The sequence below is a fragment of the Triturus cristatus genome, chromosome 1_2 (genome assembly GCF_964204655.1).
Source record: "Triturus cristatus chromosome 1_2, aTriCri1.1, whole genome shotgun sequence".
NCBI lineage: Eukaryota > Metazoa > Chordata > Amphibia > Caudata > Salamandridae > Triturus > Triturus cristatus.
This window is the reverse complement of record NC_140580.1, coordinates 291,095,705-291,121,008: the sequence shown is the minus strand read 5'-3', so window position 1 is coordinate 291,121,008 and position 25,304 is coordinate 291,095,705. Positions and strand designations below refer to the sequence as shown.

The window sequence follows — 25,304 nt, the reverse complement described above, 5'->3', positions numbered from 1 at the left end:
TGAAAACCAGGCCTTGATCTTGCTAAACCACTTAATGCGATCTGTTTGCTTGTGCAGGGCAATCAGCTCGCCCATGGCCTCCTTCAACGGGACCTGTGTATTGCTTGTCCATACCCTTATCCAGAACAAAAGTGCCCTGAAAATAACAAAGTGGTCTATAGGTTTTAAGCCAAGATCTAGTCTTAACGGCAGGAGGGGTATGTTCACAGGCAGGTTAATGATGGCTTTGATGAATTTGTTTTCGGCAAGGGTTAGGTCCGTCAGATTTTCCAACCCCCATAGCTCAGCCCCGTATAGGGCCGCTCCTAGACCTTTTGCCCTGTGGAGTTCTAAAATAGGGGAAATTGGCCGGTAGGGGGACGACCTAGCCCTTCGTACTATGGCACAATAAACATGCTGAAGGGTCAGTGTACTCTTTTCTACCTGCGATGTCCATACCAGCCTATCGCTGATACGAACGCCCAAATAATCAAAGGACTTAACCTGCTCCAAATTTTGCGTGCCCAGCACAAGTTTCCCCTAGTTGGATTTATAGGGGTTAAAAATCATGTATTTGGTTTTGGAGCAGTTTATTTCTAAGCCCTTTCCTTTGCAGGCTTTAGCAAATTTATTCAAGAGATTTGGGATTCCTCAGGGTGTTCTGGCAATAAGCAGTGTGTCTTCTGCAAAAAGCAGGCAAGGCACAGCACTGCCTGCCAGTTTTGGGGGATCACCACCACAATTATAGAGTTCTCTTATTAGACCATTAATGTAGAGGATGAATAATGTAGGGGCAAGGACGCAACTTTGGCGGACGCCTTTACGGCCAGATATGTCATTGGTCAGACTGCCATCGGAATTCCACCTGATCTTGGCATAGGTGTCATGATGTAGCCAAATCAGGATTCTAAGTAAGTAAGGTGGTAGTCCTAATTCACTCAGTGCTAGCCAAAGTTGAGACCGATCAATAGAGTCAAAAGGCTGTCTTTAAGTCCACAAATACTACATACAAATGACTTCCTCTGATGGTAACTTCTTTCCATATCAACAAGAGGAATCTAAAGACTTGATCGGTAGTACTTGTTGAGGCCCTAAATCCTGCCTGTAAGTTGGACAATACATTATTTTCCTCAATCCAATTTTGATTCTGGTCAGAATGATTTTACTAAAGATTTTGGGAGACATCTATTTGGTTGATGGGCCTATAGTTTCCAGGTGACCCTTTATCACCCTTTTTGTGGATGAAAATAATTTTGGTGCCCCGCCAGGTTTCCGTGGCTCCCCCGGACAAGACTTTTTAAAGCAAAGGGCCCTATATAATGGGTTCGGCTTTGTACAAGTCTCCCGGGAGCTTGTCGAGGCCCAGGGCTCTCCCACTCTGCAACGAGTTTATGGCCAGAATAGTTTCATCTATTCTGATATTATCTTCGTTTCATAGACAATGGGGTAACCCTGTGTCCCTCAGAACCTGGGTATAAATATTGTAGAATGCAGTGGTTCTGTCGGGTATGATCAAACAATTACTTTGTTTGATCATACCCGACAGAACCACTGCATTCTATAATAGTGATATTATCTTCATCAGATGATACAGGGCCAACAAAATGTATGTATGTGTCTTGGTCAGATGTGAGTCCCTGGCCTGCAAACAGTTGCCCAAAATATTCCTCCCACACATGGGGCTGTATATGGAAATCTGTTTCCATTTCCAGATTTGGTGACCCCTTTGACAAAAGGTGCCAACAAAGTTGGCTATTCTTTTGTTTCGCGGCTTCTAAAAGCATGCTCCACTTTTCAGACTCCCAGTCCCTTTTTGCCTTAATTTGTGCCAGTTTGTACAACTTCCTGTTGTTTTTAATGTCTATGGGAGATTTCAATTTCACCGCAACAATGAGATCATCCCTGGCTTTTTTACAGGCATCATTGAACCAGGGGGCTGTATTCCGTTTTAATCATTTGCATTGTTTATAAAAGAGAGGCCTTATGTTTCTAGTCAATTTAAAAAATGTGCTCATAATATCCTCTGTCCCAGTGGTAGAGATACTCAGACCTATAAGAGTCTGCTCCACCTCTGAATATATTTCGGGGAGTGCGGTTGGATCGGCCAAAATCAGGGGCCATTTGACTCTTCTATTATTATTATTATTATTATTATTATTAATAATGACCGAGGTAGTCTCATACCTGGGGTGCCTATACAATGAAGCTAAACCAATCAACGTGAGAGCCAGAGCGTTATGATCACTATCTTCCCGTGTTAATAAAGCCATATCTTTGACACTGGACCAAAGATCAAGATCGACAAGAATATAGTCGATCCGAGTCTTGGATGCCTCTCTCTTAAATGTATGACATGCTCCTTTGTCAGAGTCTGTTCGGCCGTTGCAGGCTCTGACCCCAAATGCAATAGTGAATGATAAAACCTGTTGCCCCACCCTAGTGCATTTCTTGATGGGTGGGATCTGATGTTTTGCAATTCCCCTGGCTTTATCCCCATATGAGATAAGGTCCTGTATGAAATCAACCGATTCAAAAGTTGTATTAAAATCACCAGCAATTATCAGTTGGTGATTCCCCATGGCTGAATCAAGATAATTGGTCAATAATGTTATCGTCCCTGATAGTCTATGGGGGCTACTAAACCGGTTATAGATGTTAAATAATCTTACTTGCACTTTCCCCTTGCCAAAAGATAGTTCCAGTCCAAGTATTTCCTCTGAGCTGAGTGGTAAAACCTTGGTTTTGCAAGCTAGTGAGATTTTAACCCAGATTAAGAGGCCACCCACTGGGCGGCCAACTGATGGCTGTTTGGCTTCAATACTATAAGTAGTGTAACTTACCCTGTGCACACGTCCTACTGCCCAGGTTTCCTGTAGTAGGCAAAAATGAAAGTCATCCACTAGTTTACACCAGTCGGGGTCAATTATCTTGATCTTTATACCAGCTACATTCCAGGATAGGATTTTCAAGTCCTGGAGATCGAGTAGGGATTCCTGTCTATGTCCTATGGTGTTGGTGACTCCCTCGGGCTCTTGTTGGAAAAGGAGATGGGTGCTACTAATTACTGGATCACCTAGAACAGGACCGCAGCTAGTGTATAGCTGAGCTATAGCATCAGGTTGCATAGCAGATGTCTCTTCAGGCGATGCCAATAAGGATAAGGAAACTCTGGATAGTCAGTCCTGGAAATCTAGATCGCTCAGGGGAAGATACCTATTTCTGATTTCCAGTGGGGGGGCCTCCTGATGTATAGGGGACGTTGTACTAGCCAGTTTAGTGGCCTGAGTGTTCCTCCCTCTGATTTCAAGATGCCTGTAGAAGAACCCAAGTGGTAAAATGGTGATCACTTTGCCCAGCCTCTGGTTTATTTGGTGAGACCCCCAGCCCAGCAACCGACTAGCAATATTTGGGTTCTAGAGTTTATAACAATGCAATCACCAGATAGGGACTTGCATAACGGGCCAACCCAGCTAACTCGTCTCACAAATAAAATATCATGATAGTCTGAATTTCAAAAGTTTGTGTTCTGTAGAAGCCAATGGCAGGTTTTATTATTTAACTGGATCTGTGATTCTGTTTGGTTTTCCTGCAGGGTGGGAACATTGGTGAGAATGGCTAAATAGGGACAGCACTCTGGTGGGAGATGTAAAGTCACCTTGTCATCTCGATTAGGCAGGCCATTTTTGTGGGGCAGTGATGGAGGTGTTTGTTGGTTTGTGCATATATTATTCCCAGTAGTGGCTACGGAGGTTGGACCAGACCTAAATTTCCTCAGGGGCATATCTGTATTTGCCCGATGTCTAATACAAGCAGACCCTTGGTGCTACTGTGCAACTACACTGGGAGAATTTCAAGGGGCGCCATTGCTCACAGGACAGGGTAATTGGTCATTACGTGTGGCCGATGACCCCTCATATTGGTTTTGGATCCCTCTTTGAGCAAAAGCCCCATCCAACGATTTAGGTTTTGCCCCAGCCCCTGAAAATAAGTCCCTGACCATAGAGTGCATTATTGCCACAGTAGACTCCAGTTTGTCAAGTGTGACTAAGATGGGAAGAAAGTTCTTAGAGATCGTCTCTTCTAAAAAGGACGTTAAGTTGCTGGGGGATAACCTCAATTGGTGTTGGTGAAAACAGATTAGAGCCATTCATAGTGGTTGGTCCTTGTAAAGGTTCTGCCGGGGCTTCTGGGCTTATGTCCTGAGGTTTTCTCCTTGATCTGGTCCGTGTGCACCTTATGGGCTCCATATGTTTTACTTTTTTCCTCCTTTTTCCAACCATATCACGCACTGGTGAAGTTAAAGCTGTTAAACAGGGCTGTTGAGCAGGAGCAGATGAGGGAGCCATAGAACTACTTATGGGTGCAGGATTGTTTTGGCCAGTGTCGGTCAATTGGGCTACCTGGATGTCCACCACAACCGATTTGTCGGTGATGGAACCGACCAAGCCTCCTCCCACTGATAGCCGCCGTTTGGCGACCTCAACCTCCTTGTCAATAGCCTTTGCAGCTCGCAGTAAGAAGCAGTCAGGTGTGGAATTGGACATGGAGTTTGACATGGCCACCTTCCCCCCCAGTGATTTCAAATTTGCCGCCATACCAATTTGATTATTTACATAAGAGGAACGTGCTTACTTGTGCAGGAACAGGCCAGTAGGATGGACAGGCAGATATCCTGTATCTGAAATCCAAGTACCAAGAGACCTGGCCCTGCCCCGCCTCTTCCTGCCGCTGACGGGCGCAGATGGGCCCGCCCTTGGCCCAGGCGCTGCCCGGACACGCCCGCGCGCATCCCATGCTGCGTGAGGCCTCCTGGGCTCTTATCGCGCCTCCGGGCCCGTGATGCAGCATCACGGCACGGCAATGTATTTCAGCTCACAGCACACAGGGAGGAGGGGACTGGGTCAGCTACCTTCATTATTAACTGTTTTCTTCACAGTCAGTTGCATTTTTGCATTAACCCAGCCATTATTTGTCTAGTTTTTCAGCAAGCGGGAGACATGGGTTTTGCATGCTTAGTATCAGCTTTCACATGGAGAAGAGACAGGCACCAAGAGGCAAACTAATGCTCTCCTGTGATGCTTGTTTCGCACCTAACTCTGGGCCCAATTGCTGAGTGTCATGTTTACTGCAATGACTGGTGCTGTCCCACCATCAGTTGTCCAGTGTCTTTAGTTTGTAATTCAGGCTTCTTCTCTGTCCTCCCTTCCTTGTTATCATTTCACCTCAGCTCAAGTCAGTCCAGGAACCAACCATTACCACCACTACTATGACATCATCACAAGTAATACCTTCACCATCATTATCAGCACCTCCAGTACTACTACCCTTACCACCAAACATCGCTGTTACCATAATTACCTTTACCACCACTACTTCCATTGCAAAACCATTACCACCATTGCCACCACCACTATCAGCCCCACCATCACCTCTATCACCACCACCATCATCATGACTAACATTATCTGCTACTACTGCTACCACCACTTTTATTACCCCCCTCTAGTATCACCACTACTATCACCATCACGGTTACCATCCCCATCACTATTACCATCATCACAACTACTACTACCATGAATTATACTCTATACTCCCAGCACCATCACCACTACAAACACCACCACAACATTCATGTGAGTTTGTATGTATAAGAACATTGTGGGCCATATTTATCAAGGGGTTGCGACACTTTTGCGCCACGCAACGTGGTGCAAAAGTGACGCATCTCCTAAAATGCTATTTATCGAGCCATGCAAGGCCCCCTTCCATGGCCCTGAGGGGTTTGATAAATCTAAAGTAACGCAATGCAGTGCAAATTGCTGTGCTGTGTTACTCTGCCCCAGGTAGGCGTTCCACGGGTGGTGCGTGGGTCTTCCCTTGCAACACCCATGGATTTTGATGCAACACCAGAACCCCTTTAGAGGGCCACAGAGCATGTGGGGGTTGAGGATTTATACTCCTGATGTCCCGTGCCCCAACTTACCATGGATCCCGAGCAACTGTGCCAAGTCCCCTTCAGCACTCAAGTAATATTTATTTATTGTGTGGTTAATTATAAAGCGTTACAATTTCAGCAAAACACAGACATGTTAAAAGCATCCAATCAAATATAAAGCACGGATATTTGAAGGTATAACTTGACTCTAAGGAATAGCGTCGTTCAAGCAGTCCAACGGGCGGAGGGGTGGGTGAAGTGGGGGGGGGGGGCATGGGCCAACACATCAACAAGCTGGCAGCAGCAGCAATAAATGATGATTGTCCAGGCAAATACTTACTTTTGTGAAAAAATAAGTATTTTATATTACCACTAACAACATTCATAAATATTTACACAGTCTCCTCTGAGGTTGGGGTCTAGTGTCTCTTTAGGCAGTTGCCTGGGTCCCACTTCCTCCTCGCTACAAGCCTTCCTCACTCCACGCGATAGTGGTTATGCATCATTGACTACAGACAACATCCATTGCAAGCCCCACTAGTTGTCCGAGTCTGAAGAAACCACTCTGACTCTATTTTAAAGCAACCAGTGTTCCGGCGCTGCAACACTAAGTAGCAAACAAGTTCCCATGGGACAACTAGCCTGAAATCACTCTTACCTGCACATACACATTCCGACCATCCAGAGTCCCAGAGCATGCACTGTCCGCAGGCACCTGGTGCATCAGCAGCTAAATCAGGTGAATTCACTGCTAGGTAGCCCGGGGGCTGCACTCAGCAGGTGCAGAGTTCCTCACACACAGCTGCGTGACCAAAGCGACTAGAGGTTCCTTGCGGCTCCTCCTTGAAGGGTAAGTGTCCGTCCCGTCCCACAGTGAACAGTCTCTGAAACAAAGAGCATCCTTTGAAGTGTACGTGCCACCCAGCTTACAGGAATGCAGCAATACACAAATCTGTGTAAGGTGATTCCTCTCCTCATGTTTCGCAAGCAGTCACATTTAACAAGCACCACTGCACAGTGCTGCATTATACCTGTATTGTACAAACCCCCAGGATTTTGCAGCTTTGGGTGGCAAATTGTAAGACCAAAAAAAGCTACATTTGCATCCTAAAATCTTAAAATTCACTGTATTTTTGCGGTGGCCAAATAATGGGCCTGCCACAAAAATACTGCTAGGCCTTGCTCTGTCATTGATGGAGACTGTGCTAAGTCACAATCTGTAACTTTGCTGAGTCTCCAGCAGCACAGCACGTCGAATTGGAGGATATCTGATGCCAAAGAGAGCAGATTAAAACATGAAACTTGCTCTTTCTGTCATCAGAAACACCTATAGTGTGCAGGGCAGCAGGGGCGGGGGGGGGGGCATAAAAAAAGCAAAAACAAAAGAAAGATGAAATGTGGGAAGGTTAGTGTTTAACAGGAGAGAGAGGGGTGTAGTGGAGGGTGGGGGAAGGAGAGTCGTTCAACCGCTGCAAGCTAATTGTACAGGAGGTGGCTCTGTGCATTTGAAAGGTAGGCAATAAAGGAAGTTAACACCTCTGCTGCCTCTTAGCCTGTTGGTCACCCTACCTTTACTGGCTCAAATGGCAGCACAGAGCCTATAAAGAGAGAGGGTCAATCCCATGTTATTTTTTTTTATACAAATTTGTGTGCTCTTTTGTAAAAATATTGGGATTTTTACAAAAGTGCAGATGTCACAATTTATTTGCAAATCGCAAAAACGCGATATCCTGAGGGGTTCTGATTGTATCCTTCCCAGGCACGCATACAGCCAGAGCAGGTATAGCATTCATGGGTTGTGTAGCACTCCACACCAAAGCGAAGTAGGCCAAGGATGAGTTGAGCACACAGCAGCTGAACATTAGAATGAGTGAGGCTGTAGGCCTTACTTCAGTGACAGATCCTAAAAAAGGCATGCTCACGCCTACAGATGACTACACACTGTGCTGTCACCACTGCGCTTGTGCTGCTTAACTACTGGTGAAGGCATTGACCTTCCACCCTATGAGAGTAGTACTTTGGGTGCCCCTCATGGTCCAAAAAGACAGCAATCTGTGAGACAGGCCGATGTCATGGTGCATGTGCTTTATACATGTTTGCCTATGACAACAACAATCAGCATGAGGGATCCAGACATCAGTACAGTTGGGGCACACGGGGCATTTTTCATCCAAACACAGTTCATGTATTATATTTATTGGTAGTGTTTTCAGTCACAGAGACTCAGGACGTTAGTGAGCTGTACAGTAGGGTGTAGCATGGTGCGAGTGTTCATGCAGGAGCTACTGTGAAAGAGCCACGTATAACAATCCTTCCCCCCTTCCTAACATTTTTTCTAAATATCTAACTTTTCTTTTCAGAAATACCTTTTGGGATTTTCTCTTCTTTTAATTATCTTAGATTTGGGATGTGATGCAGCTTGCTACCGTATGCCTTTGAAGCCTTGCGACAAAGGTAGGAACTAAACACTTTATATTGCTAATTATCAGAATGTATTTAATAATGAAAGCTGGTATATCAAGTATTTGCAAATGTTTGGTAACTGAAGAAGGATTTAACCAAATATCTTTAAAGCTCAAAACAATTACGTTTTTCACATTCAAAGGCCAAATGTGCGACCAAGGACTTTGCGACTCGCAAATTGCATTGCAATAGTGACTCGCACTGATTGAGATTCCCAATGGGGTCGCAAATTGCATGCCTCTTGCATATTAATGATGGACTCGCAATTTGCGACCCCATAAGGAATGGCGGGCCATCCCAGGTATGGTGGCCTACTGTGCTCAGCAGACCTCCATGTCTGGGACTGCTTTTAAATAAAGCTGTTTTTTTAATGCAGCCCGTTTTCCTTAAAGGAAAACTGGATGCATTTAAAAAAAGAAAAATGAAAAGTTTTTGTTTCTTTTTTAAGGGCAGGTAGTGGTCCCAGGGACCTTTACCTGCCCCTAAAAATATTTCCCCCTGCATTTGCATCTGCATATTCCCAATTGCGACTGCATTACCACCCTCTTGAAGAGGCCGGTAAATTGTAAGTGTTTGCGGTCGCAAAACACTCTTACATGGGGGGCGACTCGCAATGAGGAAGGGACGGCCTTTGGAACGCCCCTTCCTAATTGCGAGTCACAAATCCTATTTAGCAAGTCGCAAATAAATTGTGACTTGCTAAATAGGGTTTGTACATGGTGCTAACAGTTCAGCTGTTTCCTCCAAGTAATATGGATCTGTAAGCACGCTCCATATTGTAACATATATATTTGTTTTTAAATGGTGGACATCCAACATGAGCATTATCAAGCAATGTGGTAAGCTGTCCCTTTAGCACAATCTGGAGACATCCCAACTAGTCACCGTTTAGTAGATGTTGCCAGCTTTAAGAACCTCATTTTAATTTTTGCTTGTTCACTTTCTTAGAAATTACATCTTGCAGGTGTAAGAAAAAGTATTTGCTTGACTTTCAAACGCTTTTGCTTTTTAAGTCTGGCTAGAGACAGCTTAACATAGATCAGGCTTTGGGTCAGCCCCTTAAGACATTGAGAGTAGGGGATGTCAGTCATGACCAATGGCATTTTATGGATTCTTCATTTCCAGCACTGATTAGTACAATGGGGTTCGCTGCTGATGGAGAGTAGTCGGTCTGCTGGTCAGGCGCTGCAGGAAAACAAGCTGTGAACGGCATAGGTGGCCATATTTTCCATATAGGTATCCACATAGTGGTAACACTTACTTAAAGCATCACAGAAATTAACACAGGTGTGCTTTGGGAAGGTTACCTTCTGTCAGCCACATAGCAATGCTGTAATTGTGGACTGTGTGACTTTTTCATTTCGTTCTCATTTATATATTAAAAACTGATTTCTTTTTAGTGAGGTAATATCTTTTTATTCCGGCAGTTCTCCTCTATTTAGTGACTTAGGTACCTCCAAGGTTTCGGATAAAATACGTTTGTGGCCTGAGCTGTTTTGGAGATGTGTGTGGACCACCCCCGAACTTGCCCACTACGCTGACTCCCTGCTGGATGTTATGATGGCCGACTATTTTAACAAAATCCTTTGGCTCAAAAATGTGAAGATAACCCTATATTTGTTAGGGCTCCACGACTTGTGGGATAACCCAGACACATCTGGTTTTCCTTCAAAGACTACAATGAAAAAGTTATATTGGTCATTTGTGATGGCTGAAGATTCGCGAAGGCTGCCACCATCAAGCTATCTAGCGATTTTATCGATTTTAAGCCCATCGCAGGGTGGAGTTATTTTGGGACGTAGCGTCTGTCTCACTGCATAGAAAGCTTTACTTTCATTTTCACATAGGCACCCTACCTCTTAGAGTGTTTACAGCAGGCTGGGCTGGGAAAAGAATACCTCTTGCCCGATTTGTGCTCACCCAAACAAAAGCGTCTCCCATGTTTTGTTTGCATGTCCAGCCTATCTATCTCCTCGGTATACCTGGCTTGTATCCATCTGTAGACTAATAGGTGTGCAGAATTATCAGGAAGCCGTACGCATCCTTAGATCAGACTTTCGCCCTGTAATGGCCATTTCTGTTGCATAATATTTAGGTGCTATGTGGGTGATTCGTTTTAAAGCCCTTCTGCACCTTTCGACTTGACACGCACTATTTGAGTGCATTTCCTTTACTTATTTTATCTAATAATCAATTATGATTTTACTTTTATGTACAGGTTTTATTTATTATCTGATGATTTTTTTCATATGATCATTTTTGCTATGGTTTTTAATGATGCAGTACATTGGATCTATTGTATATGGATTGTGCTTATATGGCCCTGGTGGCCGAAATAAAGTAATTTACATTGAAATGAAATATTCAGGCAGTTGCTATGGTTCTATTTTTACTAAGGGAATCTCCTGATATCATGACGTTTTTCTTTCATGAAAGCTCTCCAGAGAAGCTAAACGTTGATGCAGACTCCTAATACTGCAGAGCAGTTCTATATGGTAGAGTACACCGGTACTTAGCCGTTTCAGTAAGTGACAACAAAGATAGACGTAGCACCCGGACAAAGCATGATAGAAGCTATCTTAGTTGTATGCCTTTATTAAGGATACCTTTAAGGCCCAGAACATTCCGGTAAATGCCATCCTTTCATTTTTAATTTATTTTTTTCATTTTTATTTTAACAGTTAAATATTTTTTTTTTATTTCAAAAGAATTTTATTATTTTAAAAGCGCAATATGAAACATAAGATACAGGCCAAAGTGATACAATTGATATCGGACACTAAGGTAATAAATACATTATGATAAAACTAATTAATAGGGAAACAAATCAATGTCATTCATTAATCTGCAGACATCAGATAAATAAATTACTTAAGGAGGGAAGACCCAAAATGATATCTGGCAAAGAAATATATCAAAAGTATCACCCACAGATGGCAAATTAGGGAAAAGAGGGAAGAGAAGAAAGGAAGAAAGAAAAGGCGGAAAGAGTAGGAAAGAGAAGAAGAAAGAAAAAGAGAGACAGAGAGGAGAAACGGAAGAGGAGAGGATTTCCAAAGGAATCACCCAACACAAGACAACACTAACCAGACAAATCAAAGGGAAATTGCGCCACCAACCCTTCAGAGGCCAACTCCATGTATGAATCTAAGGCTTTCCAAACACCAGAGGAAATAGAAGGAGAAAGATGAGCATGGTCCACTGACGTATGAGCACTACGTAGAAAGGAAACCCAAGCCCACCAAGTATGATAAGAGACGGACGAAAAGGATTTCCACTCCATGAGAATTACTTTGACTGCAATAGTTAACTAGAGGTCCAACAACTGTAACTCCATGGGATCTAAAGGCAGAGGGACTGGGGACGCCAACGGACCCAAAAGAATTAATGGAAAAGACAGCTGGAATTTGATGTTAAAGATGAGCATGAGGTGTTTGTGAACTAAATCCCAAAAGGATTGGAGAAGGGAACAATCAAGGAACATATGTTGAAAATCACCTGGTAAAAGCCCGCAGCTCCAGCACAAATTGTCTTCTTTAAGATTAAGTGAATGCAGACGAATGGGAGTCCAGTGAAGAAGATTAATAGAGAAAAACTTAGACTGCGTTAGGGAAAGGGCAATTTTGTTACGAAGAGAAAATTTACCAATATTTTGCCAGGTATCAGGAGAGATATGAGCAGTAACACTCTGATCAAAATGATGTACCCATTTTTGCTGTGTGACAGTTTGGGAGGGGAGTGTAGAGGACGATAAAAATTTGTAAATCCGAGACGCAACGTGACCAGTCCTAATCCAAAGCTGAAAAAGCGTAATCGTAGGGGAAGAAGGATGAAGGTGTAATTTAGCAAGTGCAACCTTAATCTTAAGAAAAGTATAAAAATCTAAATTAGATAAAGAGAATTGTTGAGCAAGGGATGAGAAAGGGGAAGGATCGTTATTGGAATCATAGAGATGTTTAACAAGTGAAACACCCTTCCCAGCCCAGTAAGACATCAACTCAGGGTCAATATTAATTTTGATTTTAGAATTGCGCCAAATAGACGACCATCTAGTTTTATGTAATGGAATTGCTACTCTCTTATCAACCTTACGAACCGCAGCAATAGTGTCTAAAATAATAGAGCGAGAGAATGGAAAAGAAAGGGTGTTTGTGGTTAAAAAGGATGCAGTCGGCAGTGGGGAGGCCAATTCCTGTTCTATTGTCAACCATGCTGGAGCATGAATAGATGTAGAAGAAAACCAAAGGGCACCCTGGGACGCCAGAAAAGCAGTTTGATACTTCCCCCAATCAGGAAAATTACAGCCGCCCATATCATAAGATTTCCGTAAAAATTTATAAGCAATCCTAGCCCTTCTATCATTCCATAAAAATTTTGAAGTAAGCAAATCAAGTTCATGAAAGAAGGAATCAGAAAGCCTTACTGGAAGCATAGAGGAAACAAAATTAATAATAGGAGTGATCATCATTTTAAGGGTCTGCATACGGCCCCACCAAGAAATATGCTTCGGAGACCAATTTTCTAAGAGACGTCTCACCTTAAGAATAGTTTGGGATTCATTGTAAATAGCCGTAGCATATAGGGTGGAACAGAAATGGATACCCAAATATTTTAGCTGTTTAGATTGCCATTTAAAGCCCGCCGAACCCATATGAGAGGAGAAGCAATAAGCATTTAAAGGAAACATCTCTGTCTTATCTTTGTTCAGAGTGTATCCTGAGACTTTTGAAAAAAGAGCAATCGTATCCGAAATAGCAGGAATGGCCAGTGCAATATCATCAGAAAAAATGAGAACATCATCTGCGTATGCAGCTGTTTTTATTTGATGAGACCCAAAAGAGAACCCCTTAATATCTGGATGCGAGTCAATCATTCTGAGGAGAGGATCAATGGATAACAAAAATAAGAGAGGGGACAAAGGACACCCTTGTCTAGTGCCCTGACACAGGTTAAAAAAGGAAGACGTAGCACCATTCACCCGTATATTAGCCCTAGGTCGGGAGTAAAGAGACATAACCATACGAATAAAGGACTCACCAAGATTATGTGCACATAGAACCGCTCGTAGAAAAGGCCAAGAGACCTTATCAAAGGCCTTTTCAGCGTCAAGGGCCAAGGCTGCTGCCGGAAGATTAGATCGCTTAGCGGCACCAAGAATATGACAAAAAGTACGTATATTATCCCGTGCAAGACGTCCCTTTACGAAACCTGTTTGGGAGGGATGAACCAATTGGGGAATAAAGGACTCTAATCGTTTAGCTAGAATTTTAGCAAAAATCTTGGCTTCCATGTTAAGAAGGGAAATGGGACGAAAATGTTTGGGATCTGCGTGATCCTTCCCTTCTTTGGGGATAACTACAATAGTAGCATCAGCCGCGGAACCAGACACAGAACTATCCTTAATAAAAGCATCAAAAACGGATTGGAGTTTCGGGACAAGCAAGGGAATAAAGGTTTTATAAAACGCAATAGGATATCCATCAGGACCAGGAGCTTTACCAGACCGAGTAGCTTTGATCGCGGAAATGATTTCATCAGAAGTAATCGGGCAATTTAATGATTGATTATCTGCCTCCGAAACAACTTTCAAAGGAACCGACTTCAAGAACTCCTGACATTGTTCAAAAGAAGCTTGAGCCGATGGGGTATATAAGTTATTATAAAAATCGCGGAAAACATCAAGGATTTCTGTAGTTTGAAATTTTTTCTTACCAAGCTGGTCAGTAATAGAAGGAATTTGTAAAGTATTACAAGAAGATTCCTGAAACTTTAAAGTGGCTGCAAGAATCTTGCCCGCACGATTTTTCAACAACAGTCTCTTAGATTTCTGAGCCTGCAGGCCAATATGAGCTCTCTTAGTGACTATAGTATTGTACGAATACTTTAAATTCTTAATAGATTGGAGGCAGGTCTTGTCCTGAGAATGTCGAAAAAGGGATTCCTGACGTTTGATCTCATCTGCTAAGTCCGTGAGTTCCTTTTTAATGGCTGCGTTTCTCCTTGACATACATTTAATGACCTGACCACGGAAAGTACATTTGAAAGAGTCCCAAAGAACAACAGGGGAACTGACCGACCCAACATTCTCAATAAAAAAAGTCTCAATGTCATTAGAAAACTCTCGCACCAAGGACTCATCATGTAAGATTTCTGTGTTGAGTCTCCACGAACGAGCACGTGCCCTAGGGACAAAGGACGTAAGAGTAAATGTCACTGCGGCGTGATCAGAAACTAAAATAGGGTGGATAAGCGGAGAAGAAGAAGATTGAACCAAAGAAGAGTGAACCAAAAGATAGTCAATGCGTGAAAAGGACGAATGAGGGGAAGAAAAAAAGGAGAAGTCACTACCAGTGGGATTATGAAGACGCCAAACATCCTGAAGATGGGTAAGAGAACACATATTAGTCATTTGTTTGTGTGCTTTAGGGGGACGAAAGTTAAAGGCAGAATTCCTATCCAAGATAGGGTCCATTGGCAAGTTAAAGTCACCACCTACAATAAGATTGCCAGAGTGAGGGGTATCCTCGAGCTTTTTGGTGATAGCATTCCAAAAGGACGGGTCATCCTTGTTGGGGGCATAAATATTCATGACAAATAAGTCAGCATTACCATTGGACACCTTAGATAGTAACCAACGTCCCTCTGTATCCTGTTCAGAGGAAACGATAGATAACCCAGAGTGTTTAGAAACTAAGGTAATTACCCCATTCCTTTTACCACAAGCATCCGAACAAGCAACATCAGAGACCCACTCTTTCTTCAGAAACAACGCCTCCTTGGCAGAGAGCTTTGTCTCCTGAAAAAGGACGAGATCCGAAGAAAGAGACTTACAGTAGTCCAAAATCTTTGACCTTTTTACTGGATGATTTAACCCTTTAACATTAAGGGAAAGTATATTTAGTCCAGACATAGAACCAATATTAGGAAAAAAAGATATTCCATATGTGACATATGAAGCGCAACAACCAGGAGAGCTAACCAGCAGACATCAACAGCCAACACACAACAGGGTGAGACCAAAGAGGAAATCCGAAGAGAAAAAAGGAAAGAAGAGGAAAAGGACAGCAAGAGAATACACAGAAAGAGAGAGAGAAGGGCCCATCCGGCAGGTCTGGAAGAGACCAAATTCATACAAGGGGGGACATGGGAAAAAGAGCGAGGGCCAACAGGAGGAATAACAACAATGGCATAAAAAGCCCCAGAACAGTGCATAACTGATTATACATTAAAAGGGAAGACTATCTAAAAGCTAAGAACTGGAATTAATGATAGCTATTTAGAAAACAAAGCGAAATGAGAGACTATAAAGGCAACACGTTTGACCAAATGAATATATAAATAACAACTAAAATGAATCATAAAGAACGGTAAGAGCAGGAAAGAGAGAGAAAGAAAGCACTTTCAGGCAATAAGAGCTGATGGAAAGTGAACTAAAAAATAACATTATTATAGGTAGAACCATACCAAAGCAGACTTCATCAAGAGAAAAAGGAACATAATGAAGAAAAAAGAAGAAATACAATCTAAAGCATACTATATGATACAATATGAGAAAAATAAGTGAAACATAATAAAAAACGGTATATAACCTTCTATCAATATTACAGTCAATGAATCCCTATGGCAGTTAAATAAGAGACCTAATACTATATATAAATGTGTAAAATCTATATGCAATCTTATAAATAACTGACCATGAGTAAATAAAGCCATATACACACAAATTAGCAGAATAAATATGCTTGCCTAAGTAAGAGAACATGTAGATAAGAGAGGCATAAATCTATCAAGTACAAGGCATCTATAAAAAACTAATCTACTCGAACAAGACAATTAATAACACAATGTAATCAAAACACTCAATGAAAAAATCAATAAAGTAGGTATAACTAGCAACTATATGAACATCACATATTGACTCTAAATATAGCCATAAATAAACACCTAGTAAACATATATGCTTAAAACACCTAGACACACCATACAACAACACGTTGATAACGCAAGGGAAAACACAATGACCTACTCCGTAAAATACGGAATAACAGGAAACAAACATGAAGCAAAAAGACCGACCACAAAGGGATAAGATAAACCAACTTTACCACAAAAATCGACGCACCTATCGAAGACATGCAACGGGAGAGGAAAAGGACCATGACCTAATACGTCGAGAGACAAACTGGGGAGGCAAGGAGTAATAAGACGACACGCGAACAGGTGTGAAGTCAAGCCAACAAGAAAAGCTACCACAAAAAATTAAAAGGTTTATACAGTAAAACTAACAACACTAAAGACCAACACATCATACCGATAATAGGGAAACACCAAGAGACGACAAAAATACGTCAAACCCAATGGGCATAAAGACCACCGCGCAGATCTAAAAGCAGCTAGACTTAATAGATCTGACAAAGACAAAAAACAACGCAATATATATAGCCACATCAGGTGCCAGAAGAACCAGGAACATGTGAAGCCCCTGTTTGAAGATCCATCTGCAACTCCATCTGATTATCCAAAAACGAGGCCAAATCCGCAGGTTCGTCAAAAATTCTGACACGACCTTTGAAAGTAATGCGGAATTTTGAGGGACCAGCAAAAGAGAAGGGGATATTCATCTCAGACAAACGCTTCCGGAGATTAAGAAAGCCCTTTCTCCTTATCACCGTGTCCCTGGCAAAGTCTTGAGAAATTGAGATACGATGGCCATTCCAAGAGACAGCTCTAACCTTCCGCATATGAGCCAAAATCTGCTCTGTATGTTGATGACGCAGCGGTTTAAAAATTATCGCCCTTGGTTGCGTAGCAGACTTGGGGCGAAAGGAGGGGACACGGTGTGCCCGTTCCAGTTCAAAATCTTTATGGAAAGAAATTTGTAGTGTAGATGGAATCCATTGATAAAGAAACTCAATCATGGAAGATGAATCTTTCTCAACCTCCTCTGGAAGACCAAAAATACGCAGGTTGGATCTACGATTACGACCCTCTTGTTCAGTGAGGTCTTTCCTCAATGCTGCCATGGAACGCTCTATCTGCGTGAGAGATCTAGAGTGCTTTTGCATGGTATCCTCTGCGCCACTAATCCGTGCTTCTGTACCTGAGACACAAAGGGAAAGGGCCTTGAAATCATTCCTGATGGCTAATACCTCCACCTGCAGTAAATCTGTATTTGTCTTAGTAGACTGCGCAATTTCATAGACCTCATTAAGGCGCGTCAGGATGGACTCAAGAGTCGAATTAGTGTCTTTAGGAGCAGACTCAGGAGTTGGGGATACCTGTTTGGACCTCTTAAGAGATGCTTTAGAGTCCTTAACGTCTTTAGCATTCGGTGAAGGGGCCATATTCTCAGCCATAGGGCAAACCACCTCCACAGGAACAAAATACACCTCCTCAGATAGAGCGAGAGCAAGAAATGTCAGGGGCTGTAAAACACTCAATGTGCGAGAGGAAAAATGAACAGGAAGGAATAATGTACTTGCATCAAAAGAGCCGAGCAGAGATTATGGCAGGCGATCCCCGTCAGAAAAAAAAACACCACACAAAAAAAACTCACGTGCTGCAGGCGCCAGTAGGCACACACCGACACCTGAAAACAACCAAAATCAGGCCAAGAGCAAGGAAGTCTCACATAGGGAAGTGGCAGTGCGTCTGATGAAAAATAAAGTAGCAGAACCCACAAAAAAAACACGCAGTGGGCAGATCTACAATAGGCGGCAGAAAAAAAACCAAAATAAACTCAAGAAAAGTGAAAAAACGTCACCAGCTCCTGTATGCCTCCATTCCTGACAGGACAGACCAGTAGCGTCGTCGTGAAGAGGTGATAGTACAAACTCCCTCACAGAAGAAACAAAATGGCGGCCGCTCGTGCAAACATGAAGCGCCACCTCAAAATGCCGAAATATGGAGTCTGGCCACTCTTCATCACCAGAAAAGACCCTCGTGGCGTACACGGCAGTTTCCCAGGCAGGATGTCATCCTCTGCGCTGAACAGGGCATTCCTCAGCGGCAGAAATGTCTCCGTCGGCCCCTGCTCTTTACGGAGCTCAAGCGCGATCCGCCATCTCGCAGCGGCGCGCAAGCCACGCCCCCTTTAACAGTTAAATATTGACCAAGGTTTGCTGAGATAATCTCCTTTTAGTATTTTTGTTTAGCAATTAGCATCATCCTCACCGCCTCACTCACCAGCTACTGTTTCAATACTCTACTCCTGTTGTTGCTGCCTCATTGTGGTGACCCCTGACATAAAGCCCTCAATTTAGTGGGAATGTACCCTATGTGCTACCGTATGTAGCGTGGTATTGAAATCGCCATCTACAATTAGGCTTCCCTTAGTAAAGCCTGCAATAATAGGAAACTGCTCTGAATAACAATTGTATTACCCTTCATTCAGCCACATTTTGAGAAAAGGATTACATTTATAGATCCCAGCACCCTCTAGACACATTATTCAGTCTTTTTGGTCATTGTATCTACCTTCAGTTTTTGAAACAGCTATCCTGCTTGCCTTGTTCTGCCCATTATAACGGTATTACAGAGCACACCAAATCAGAACACAATCAAGGTGAGTCTATTTTCAGAAATAGAGCTACGCCACTATCTATATAGAGTGCAACCATTTCAGCAGTGGAGTAACAAAATATGGAGGTACCCCTCTAACTGCCTCTGCTCTATTTTCAGAAATAGAGCTACGCCACTATATATATAGAGTGCAACCATTTCAGCAGTGGAGTAATAAAATATGGAGGGACCCCTCTAACTGCCTCTGCTGCCAATGCCCTATGACACCTGTAGAACACACCCCAAGCCCAGTGCCCTCCATGTGCCATTTTTCCAATTGAAGTTTCTTACTGGGGTACAAATTCATGATTCCGGTTATAAGTAATTCGCCCCTTGAGCCACGCTGGCTCTTTGAAGTAAGGTATGAGCGTTCAAATTTGCAACCTGCAGATTGCTCACCAATCTGTACAAAAAACACGTTGACCACATGGAGCCATATTATGAACCGTGACCCAGGGACTCAACGGGCATGTGCGCCCGCTCTGCGTGCTCCGAGGGAACTTTGGTATTACAGAAAGGCAAGCAAGCGGTTATGCGGCCCTCTCTGTAATACAGATAGCACTGGCACACACATAGCGCCAGCGCTATCACCAGAGGGTGTTCCCTCATTTGCATGAGGGTGTGGCCACTGTTAGTGCACCTCCTGATAGCAGCCTTCTGCGGGCAAAGGGGGTCCTTCGAACCCCCCAGACATCCCCTTGCAGGCGGGTGCAGTCACTCACTGCACTTGCTGGAGAGATAATTATGTAATGTCTGGTGCTATTTTTAAATCATAAAAACACTTGTAGTGTTAATGTGCTTAAAGAAGAGCATTGCTTGTATAATATAGGTGACAGATTTGTATTTCATATGAAATAGTCCTGTGGTTTATTGTGGGTGTTGAATAGATCTATTTCTAACCACAGCTGACAAGCTATAATTCCAATAAAGTAACATAGTGAGTTAATTGCCCCATGCAAACAACTATCCATAGTCTGCATTGGAACTCAATATTTCATAATTCTAAGGTTGGTAAAATGGACTTTGTTTGGTATTATCAACAATTATAAAGTGTTTTAAAAATGCAGTCTCTAAGATGACTCGAAAGTTCAGTGGTGAAACATGCAGTGATCTACAGGTCAGAAGTTCCAAACCGAGCGCGAGTCTTCTGGGCTAAATAAATTAAGAACCATTAAAAGGGATCAGCCATTACTATTAACCAAATTAAAGAGGGTACTATCACCCCATACCATCAGATTATAGGAGCACCTTTTATTTACAGAGCCTAGAATCAAGAGAAATGTGGTCTGAAGCAGTACATAAAAAAGTTAGTGTGGCCTATAAAGATAGGCATTATTTATGTAATCTCACACATAAAATGCATACCTCACATTCTCACACAACACACAAAGCTCTACATATCTCACATAAAGAGCTTGAGAAAGTCAGCAAACTGTTCAACTCTGGGTTTATCTCCTACCAATTTATGAAGTAATAAGCTCTTGTTTGGTGGACTGTTCCACCAAGAGATAAATTGTGAGGATCCAAACAAGCTCTATTTGCCCGTCAAAACTTACCACCAGCCTAGAAATTACTCAAACAAAATAGAATTCTCAATTTTCTGTGAACTCAGACATAGGCTGCCACACCTTGCTGGAGAGGGAAACAGAGCCCCATATAGCCCAACTCCTCTGCCCAGCATAAAAACCAGTGCTTAATTTGTTGAAGAATAAGTGTTGGTGCCCAAAGATTTGCTCAGAAGCCTGTGGCCAGCACCGGTGTTCAGAATACCAAGTATGCAAAGTCTGGAATTAACTTCATGCTTCTTAACCCGAATTCCAGACACTCCCTGCCTCTTTATCGCTCTCTTGCAGGTTTCTGCTTTCTTCCTTTGTGACGTTTTTTCAGTCTTTCTTGTACTCATTCTTTCTCCATAGTGTGTTTTCCCTCTCGGAAAATGTTGGATGGGGAAATATAAGTGCCAGTCCAACAAAATGAGTGTAGGTGGGCCCGACTGGCCCCTAGAATTAGTGCAGGTGACATGCACTGGTAACCACAGGCACAAATTAAGCACTGATACAAACAATGCATGTGCAAGCACCGCTGCATATGTCATTATGTCAGCACACTGCACCAGGACACTGAGGGGATCATTCTATGGGCAATGACCACAGTCTGGTTCCACCTTACAAGTAGCTGTTGGAACCTTAATCTAGCCAGTCCCCTCTCAGTGTGAGTACATGCATTGGCATCAAGGTCATAATGTGGTAGTGTTGGCAGTTTGAAGGTTGCAGATTAAAACCTTGTGGCCAGCCCAGGTTTTTATCAGTCTATGGTCTATAAAATTAATACTTCTGGGTTGCTTTTTGTGCATGGGCTTGTGGGTGTGTATGTGTACACACACACTTATATGGGTATCATTATGTTTGTGTAAAAGGATCATGGAAGATATTATGACATTTTGGGACCTTTATGTCTTTGTGTACGAGCATTGTGGCTGGACTTCACTTCTTGGGGTGGGGGGAAAGAATACAATGGATAGACAGAGAAATTGAGAGATTAATCTAAGAAGAAAAGAAGGACATGAAAGACAGGAAGAAAGAACCGGACCTCTACATTATCTCACAGGAATCAGTTTTGTGTAAAAGTAAATAAAAAATCAAACCATGTTGCAAGATAACTGGCAAATCAATATTTATTTTATAAATATTTTTATTGCAGATTTACAAAAGTACAGTCGACAACCACAGTAGTACAGCATTTTAATCAGTAACATCAAATTTATCGGTCAACAGGAGTCTCCCTCCTATTCCGCCCCGTACCACTTCTGTCTTTTTTCCCCCACTACCATCCAGTCTGACAATGAATATGATCGAGTTTGTCTTCATGGATGAAGGGCATTGCCACCGCGTTTGCGTATTACCTAGCCAACCACCCCATATTCTATCAAACTCATTAAGGCAGCCCCTACCGCTGTAAACTGCACTTTCTGCTTCCATATACGAGCCCATGCCTGTAATCCATTGTTGTTTTGTTGGCAGCTGTTGCCTGCCCCAGTGCTTAGCAATGTCCTTCTTCGCCAGCATGAAGCCTAATTTACAGAGCAGCAGCTGTGCTCATGTGAGGTCAAAGTCGCATGGGATTCCAAAGAGAAGTTGTATCGTTGTGAGAGTCCACATCTAGGATTGTTTCTAGTTCTCTGACAATGGCGTCCAGTAGCCAGCAACCACAACACATTCCCAAAGGATATGTAGAAAAATGCCCCTGCCCACCTCACATTACAAGCAATACAGGCCTGATGGCATGCCCATTTCGTATGAATGGCTTCCATTGTAGTAGGTCCTTAGTAGGATTTTTAGCTGGAATAGTCTAAGCTTGGACTCAATGGCTACTTCTCAGGAATGTATGAGGCCACCTCCCACATCTTCCATGGGGCACAAGTCTCTCTCCTTAGTTGCCCTAAAATTCAACAGGGTTTCAAAATTGATGTTCAATATGCTCGATATATGTGGGATACCACTTTATTAGCAATCTCTTCACTCTCCAGGCGGCTAGTCATGGAAATCGTGGCCCAATCTATTTGTCCCACCTGTATGGCATGTCATAATTTCAAGTAGAAATGGGTGGTGTCTAGTTTGTGTTTGCTCTGTTGTGTTCCAAAATTTTTTAAACCCCACACATTCAGAATATTGCCTATCGCGGAGATGCCTATGAGATTCCATTTATGCATCCTGAATAATTTCTCAACCTCTGTGCTGTAATGTGGATAATATCAAGCTCGCATATATTCAGAAATTATTTTATAAATGATACAGCTCTCAATGCATTGTGCTCCCTCCTCCAGCCAGTGGACAGAACCCCCATTAACAGTACCATAACAAGAGAACAATAACACACTGGACAGTCTTATCTTAAATTGACATTAATCTCCAGTAGTAGATCACAACATATTGCCCTTCTTTATCACCAAAAACTGGCTACAAATGTCAATACAGGAAAAAATAAGTTTAAATTGTAAGCAAATAAATAAAACAAAACTTATCTTACAAACTCCTGCAGATAACTTGGAGGTCTCTGGATTCTGGATGTTCTTACCATCCCATTGATATTACCATTATATATCTATCAAATAACTTTATTCAATTCACATGAATCATAAAAGTGTTCTATACATACATAAAACAATTTAGTCAATTTTTTAAAAAAAATCTTCTATACAAAAGTTGGGGTGAATTCATGCGTGTGAAAGTTCTCAATTTTTAAAACAAATTTTGATAAAATACAACATTCCATCAAGTTAATTTTCCAGTAACAATTCATACCTTTTCCTAATTGACAGCGCAATTCTAATGAAGTTGATCTTGTTAAATTATTGGCCACATCTTTGCAAATTCTATCAAAACACTCTATAACCTCCTCCGCGGTAGAATCATCAGATAGGCATATCAAAACTTGACTGAGGTTTGATGTCACAATCTCCTTCTCAAATATAGGTGCATTTATTTTGCTCCATTTTAGTCTCACCCCCTGATTTCAATTATATATTAATGGACTTTCATCAATATCGCCCTTAAAAGCCGTTACATGCAGGCTGGCAATAAGGGGATTGTGATCACTGACAGGGTTAGGTTCAACTGCAAAGCTATCTAACAGGTGGGAAAATTTTCTAGATATTAGATATTAGCATGAAGTCAATAGTACTCGCCCTACCCTCTCCCAGGAATGTGGGGTACTGTATGTCTGGCATGCCAACCAGAGAATCAACAAAACATAGTTCGTTTAAAACAATGATGGTATTTAACGCTTCACCATATGAAGAGTGCTTAAAATGGGAAAGTGGTTCGTGTTCGGTATCTAGAAGCCCACATACCGTTTGCGAACTATGCTGACACAAAGTACAGTTGAAGTCACCCACCCATATTATGCATAGAAGGACATTTTTAACCGCAGCCTTATCGATTTCCTCATTGAGGGTGTTAATAATCCCACAATTGTTCTGATCAAAAATATTATAATAAAGGTTAATCAATAGTATTGGGACATTATTTTTACCGATCATAATGATCTGATACCAGGGGGAGTCAGCTATGTTCTCAATCATTATGGCTCCTTATTTAACAGAAATCAGTGTCGCTAATCCTCCTTTCGCTCTCCCTGAAATAGATGGAATTGCCTTAACATTAAATGAGCGGAAACCATCAATAATGACTTCCTCCCTACTCCATGTTTCCTGGGTACAAATTGCATAGAATGTCTTAATATATTGTTGCCAAACCTAATCTGATAGTCTAGGTCCAATACCCGCAATGAGATAACCAGTATCATTTCTGAGACCATGTTCGTTCCTTAGACTTACTTTATTTCTTTATTACTGGTACCTTCCAAATTGTAACCACCTGGACCAGGAGTGACTGTCATCCAATCCAGTGCCACTCCCTGCCTGGTCATCCTGCATCAACATGAAACCACTGCACCCTTCATTACCACTATCAATTCCTTTACCACCATGTTTTTCATTCCCAGGGACACCATACTTTGCTACTCTTCAGAGGTTCCATCTCTTTCCATTGACCAAAACCACATGCCACTGATGAACTTCTCAGAAGAGGATTCTCCATGTAGTGCGATCCATGTCAGGTGTCTCCATTACGCCACGTATGTTGTGGGATACTGAGTCATCTCCTGTTGTTTCCTTATTGTGTGTATGGTGTTCAGCCAGTGTTTGGATGTTAACGCCACTACAGTTTGAAAAAATCATCCCCAACTGGTTCCCCCTCCCCACATTTCCAATATGTGAGCTCAAAACGACCCACTTCCCCAAATTCAGAAAGGTCTGTCACCCACCCACTTCCCTCTCCGTAGCCAGTTTCAGTCTACACCCACAACTTGGGTAAGCAAGTATAGAAAAAACAATAACCAACAAGACAAATTCAAGCAACAAGAATGTGGGATGGAGGGAATAGCCCTGGACCTTATCCAAATGAAGGATGCAGACGCTAGATAAGTCTTTTGCATTCCTCCTGTAGCCACTGCTAGCAAATCAATATTGAACATTGTACATAAATACATTCCACCCTGAAGCAAAGCGAGAGAGGAAGAGTCTGTCCTAAGTAAAACACTGTGCTGCAAAACAGGAAAATGACTGTTGCACATAGAAATGATCATCTAAAGCCTATACCATCACTGGGAAATTGTTACTGGAAGTTACTGTGACAGAACATAACCATCCTATAGCAAAGAATAACAATATTTTCAAGGAAAATTATTCTCTCATACAGCAACTGTGAAAATCACATCTTACTCAGGCTTTAATATTGCAGCACGTGTACACTATGTTAGGGCAACAGTTATTGAAGATTATTACATGACTGAACCATTGCATTGT

At 42.3% G+C, this 25,304-nt stretch overlaps 1 protein-coding gene across 1 annotated transcript in view; it reads left to right on the top strand.

Moving 5' to 3' along the window:
- Window positions 1–25,304, top strand: part of LOC146867191 (beta-microseminoprotein-like) — a 180,209-nt gene that overhangs the window by 3,087 nt on the left and 151,818 nt on the right. Inside the window, exon 2 of the mRNA XM_085614848.1 lies at window positions 8,278–8,371. Within this exon, the coding sequence (XP_085470974.1) occupies window positions 8,278–8,371 (94 nt within the window). The remainder of the gene's footprint in view (window positions 1–8,277; window positions 8,372–25,304) is intronic.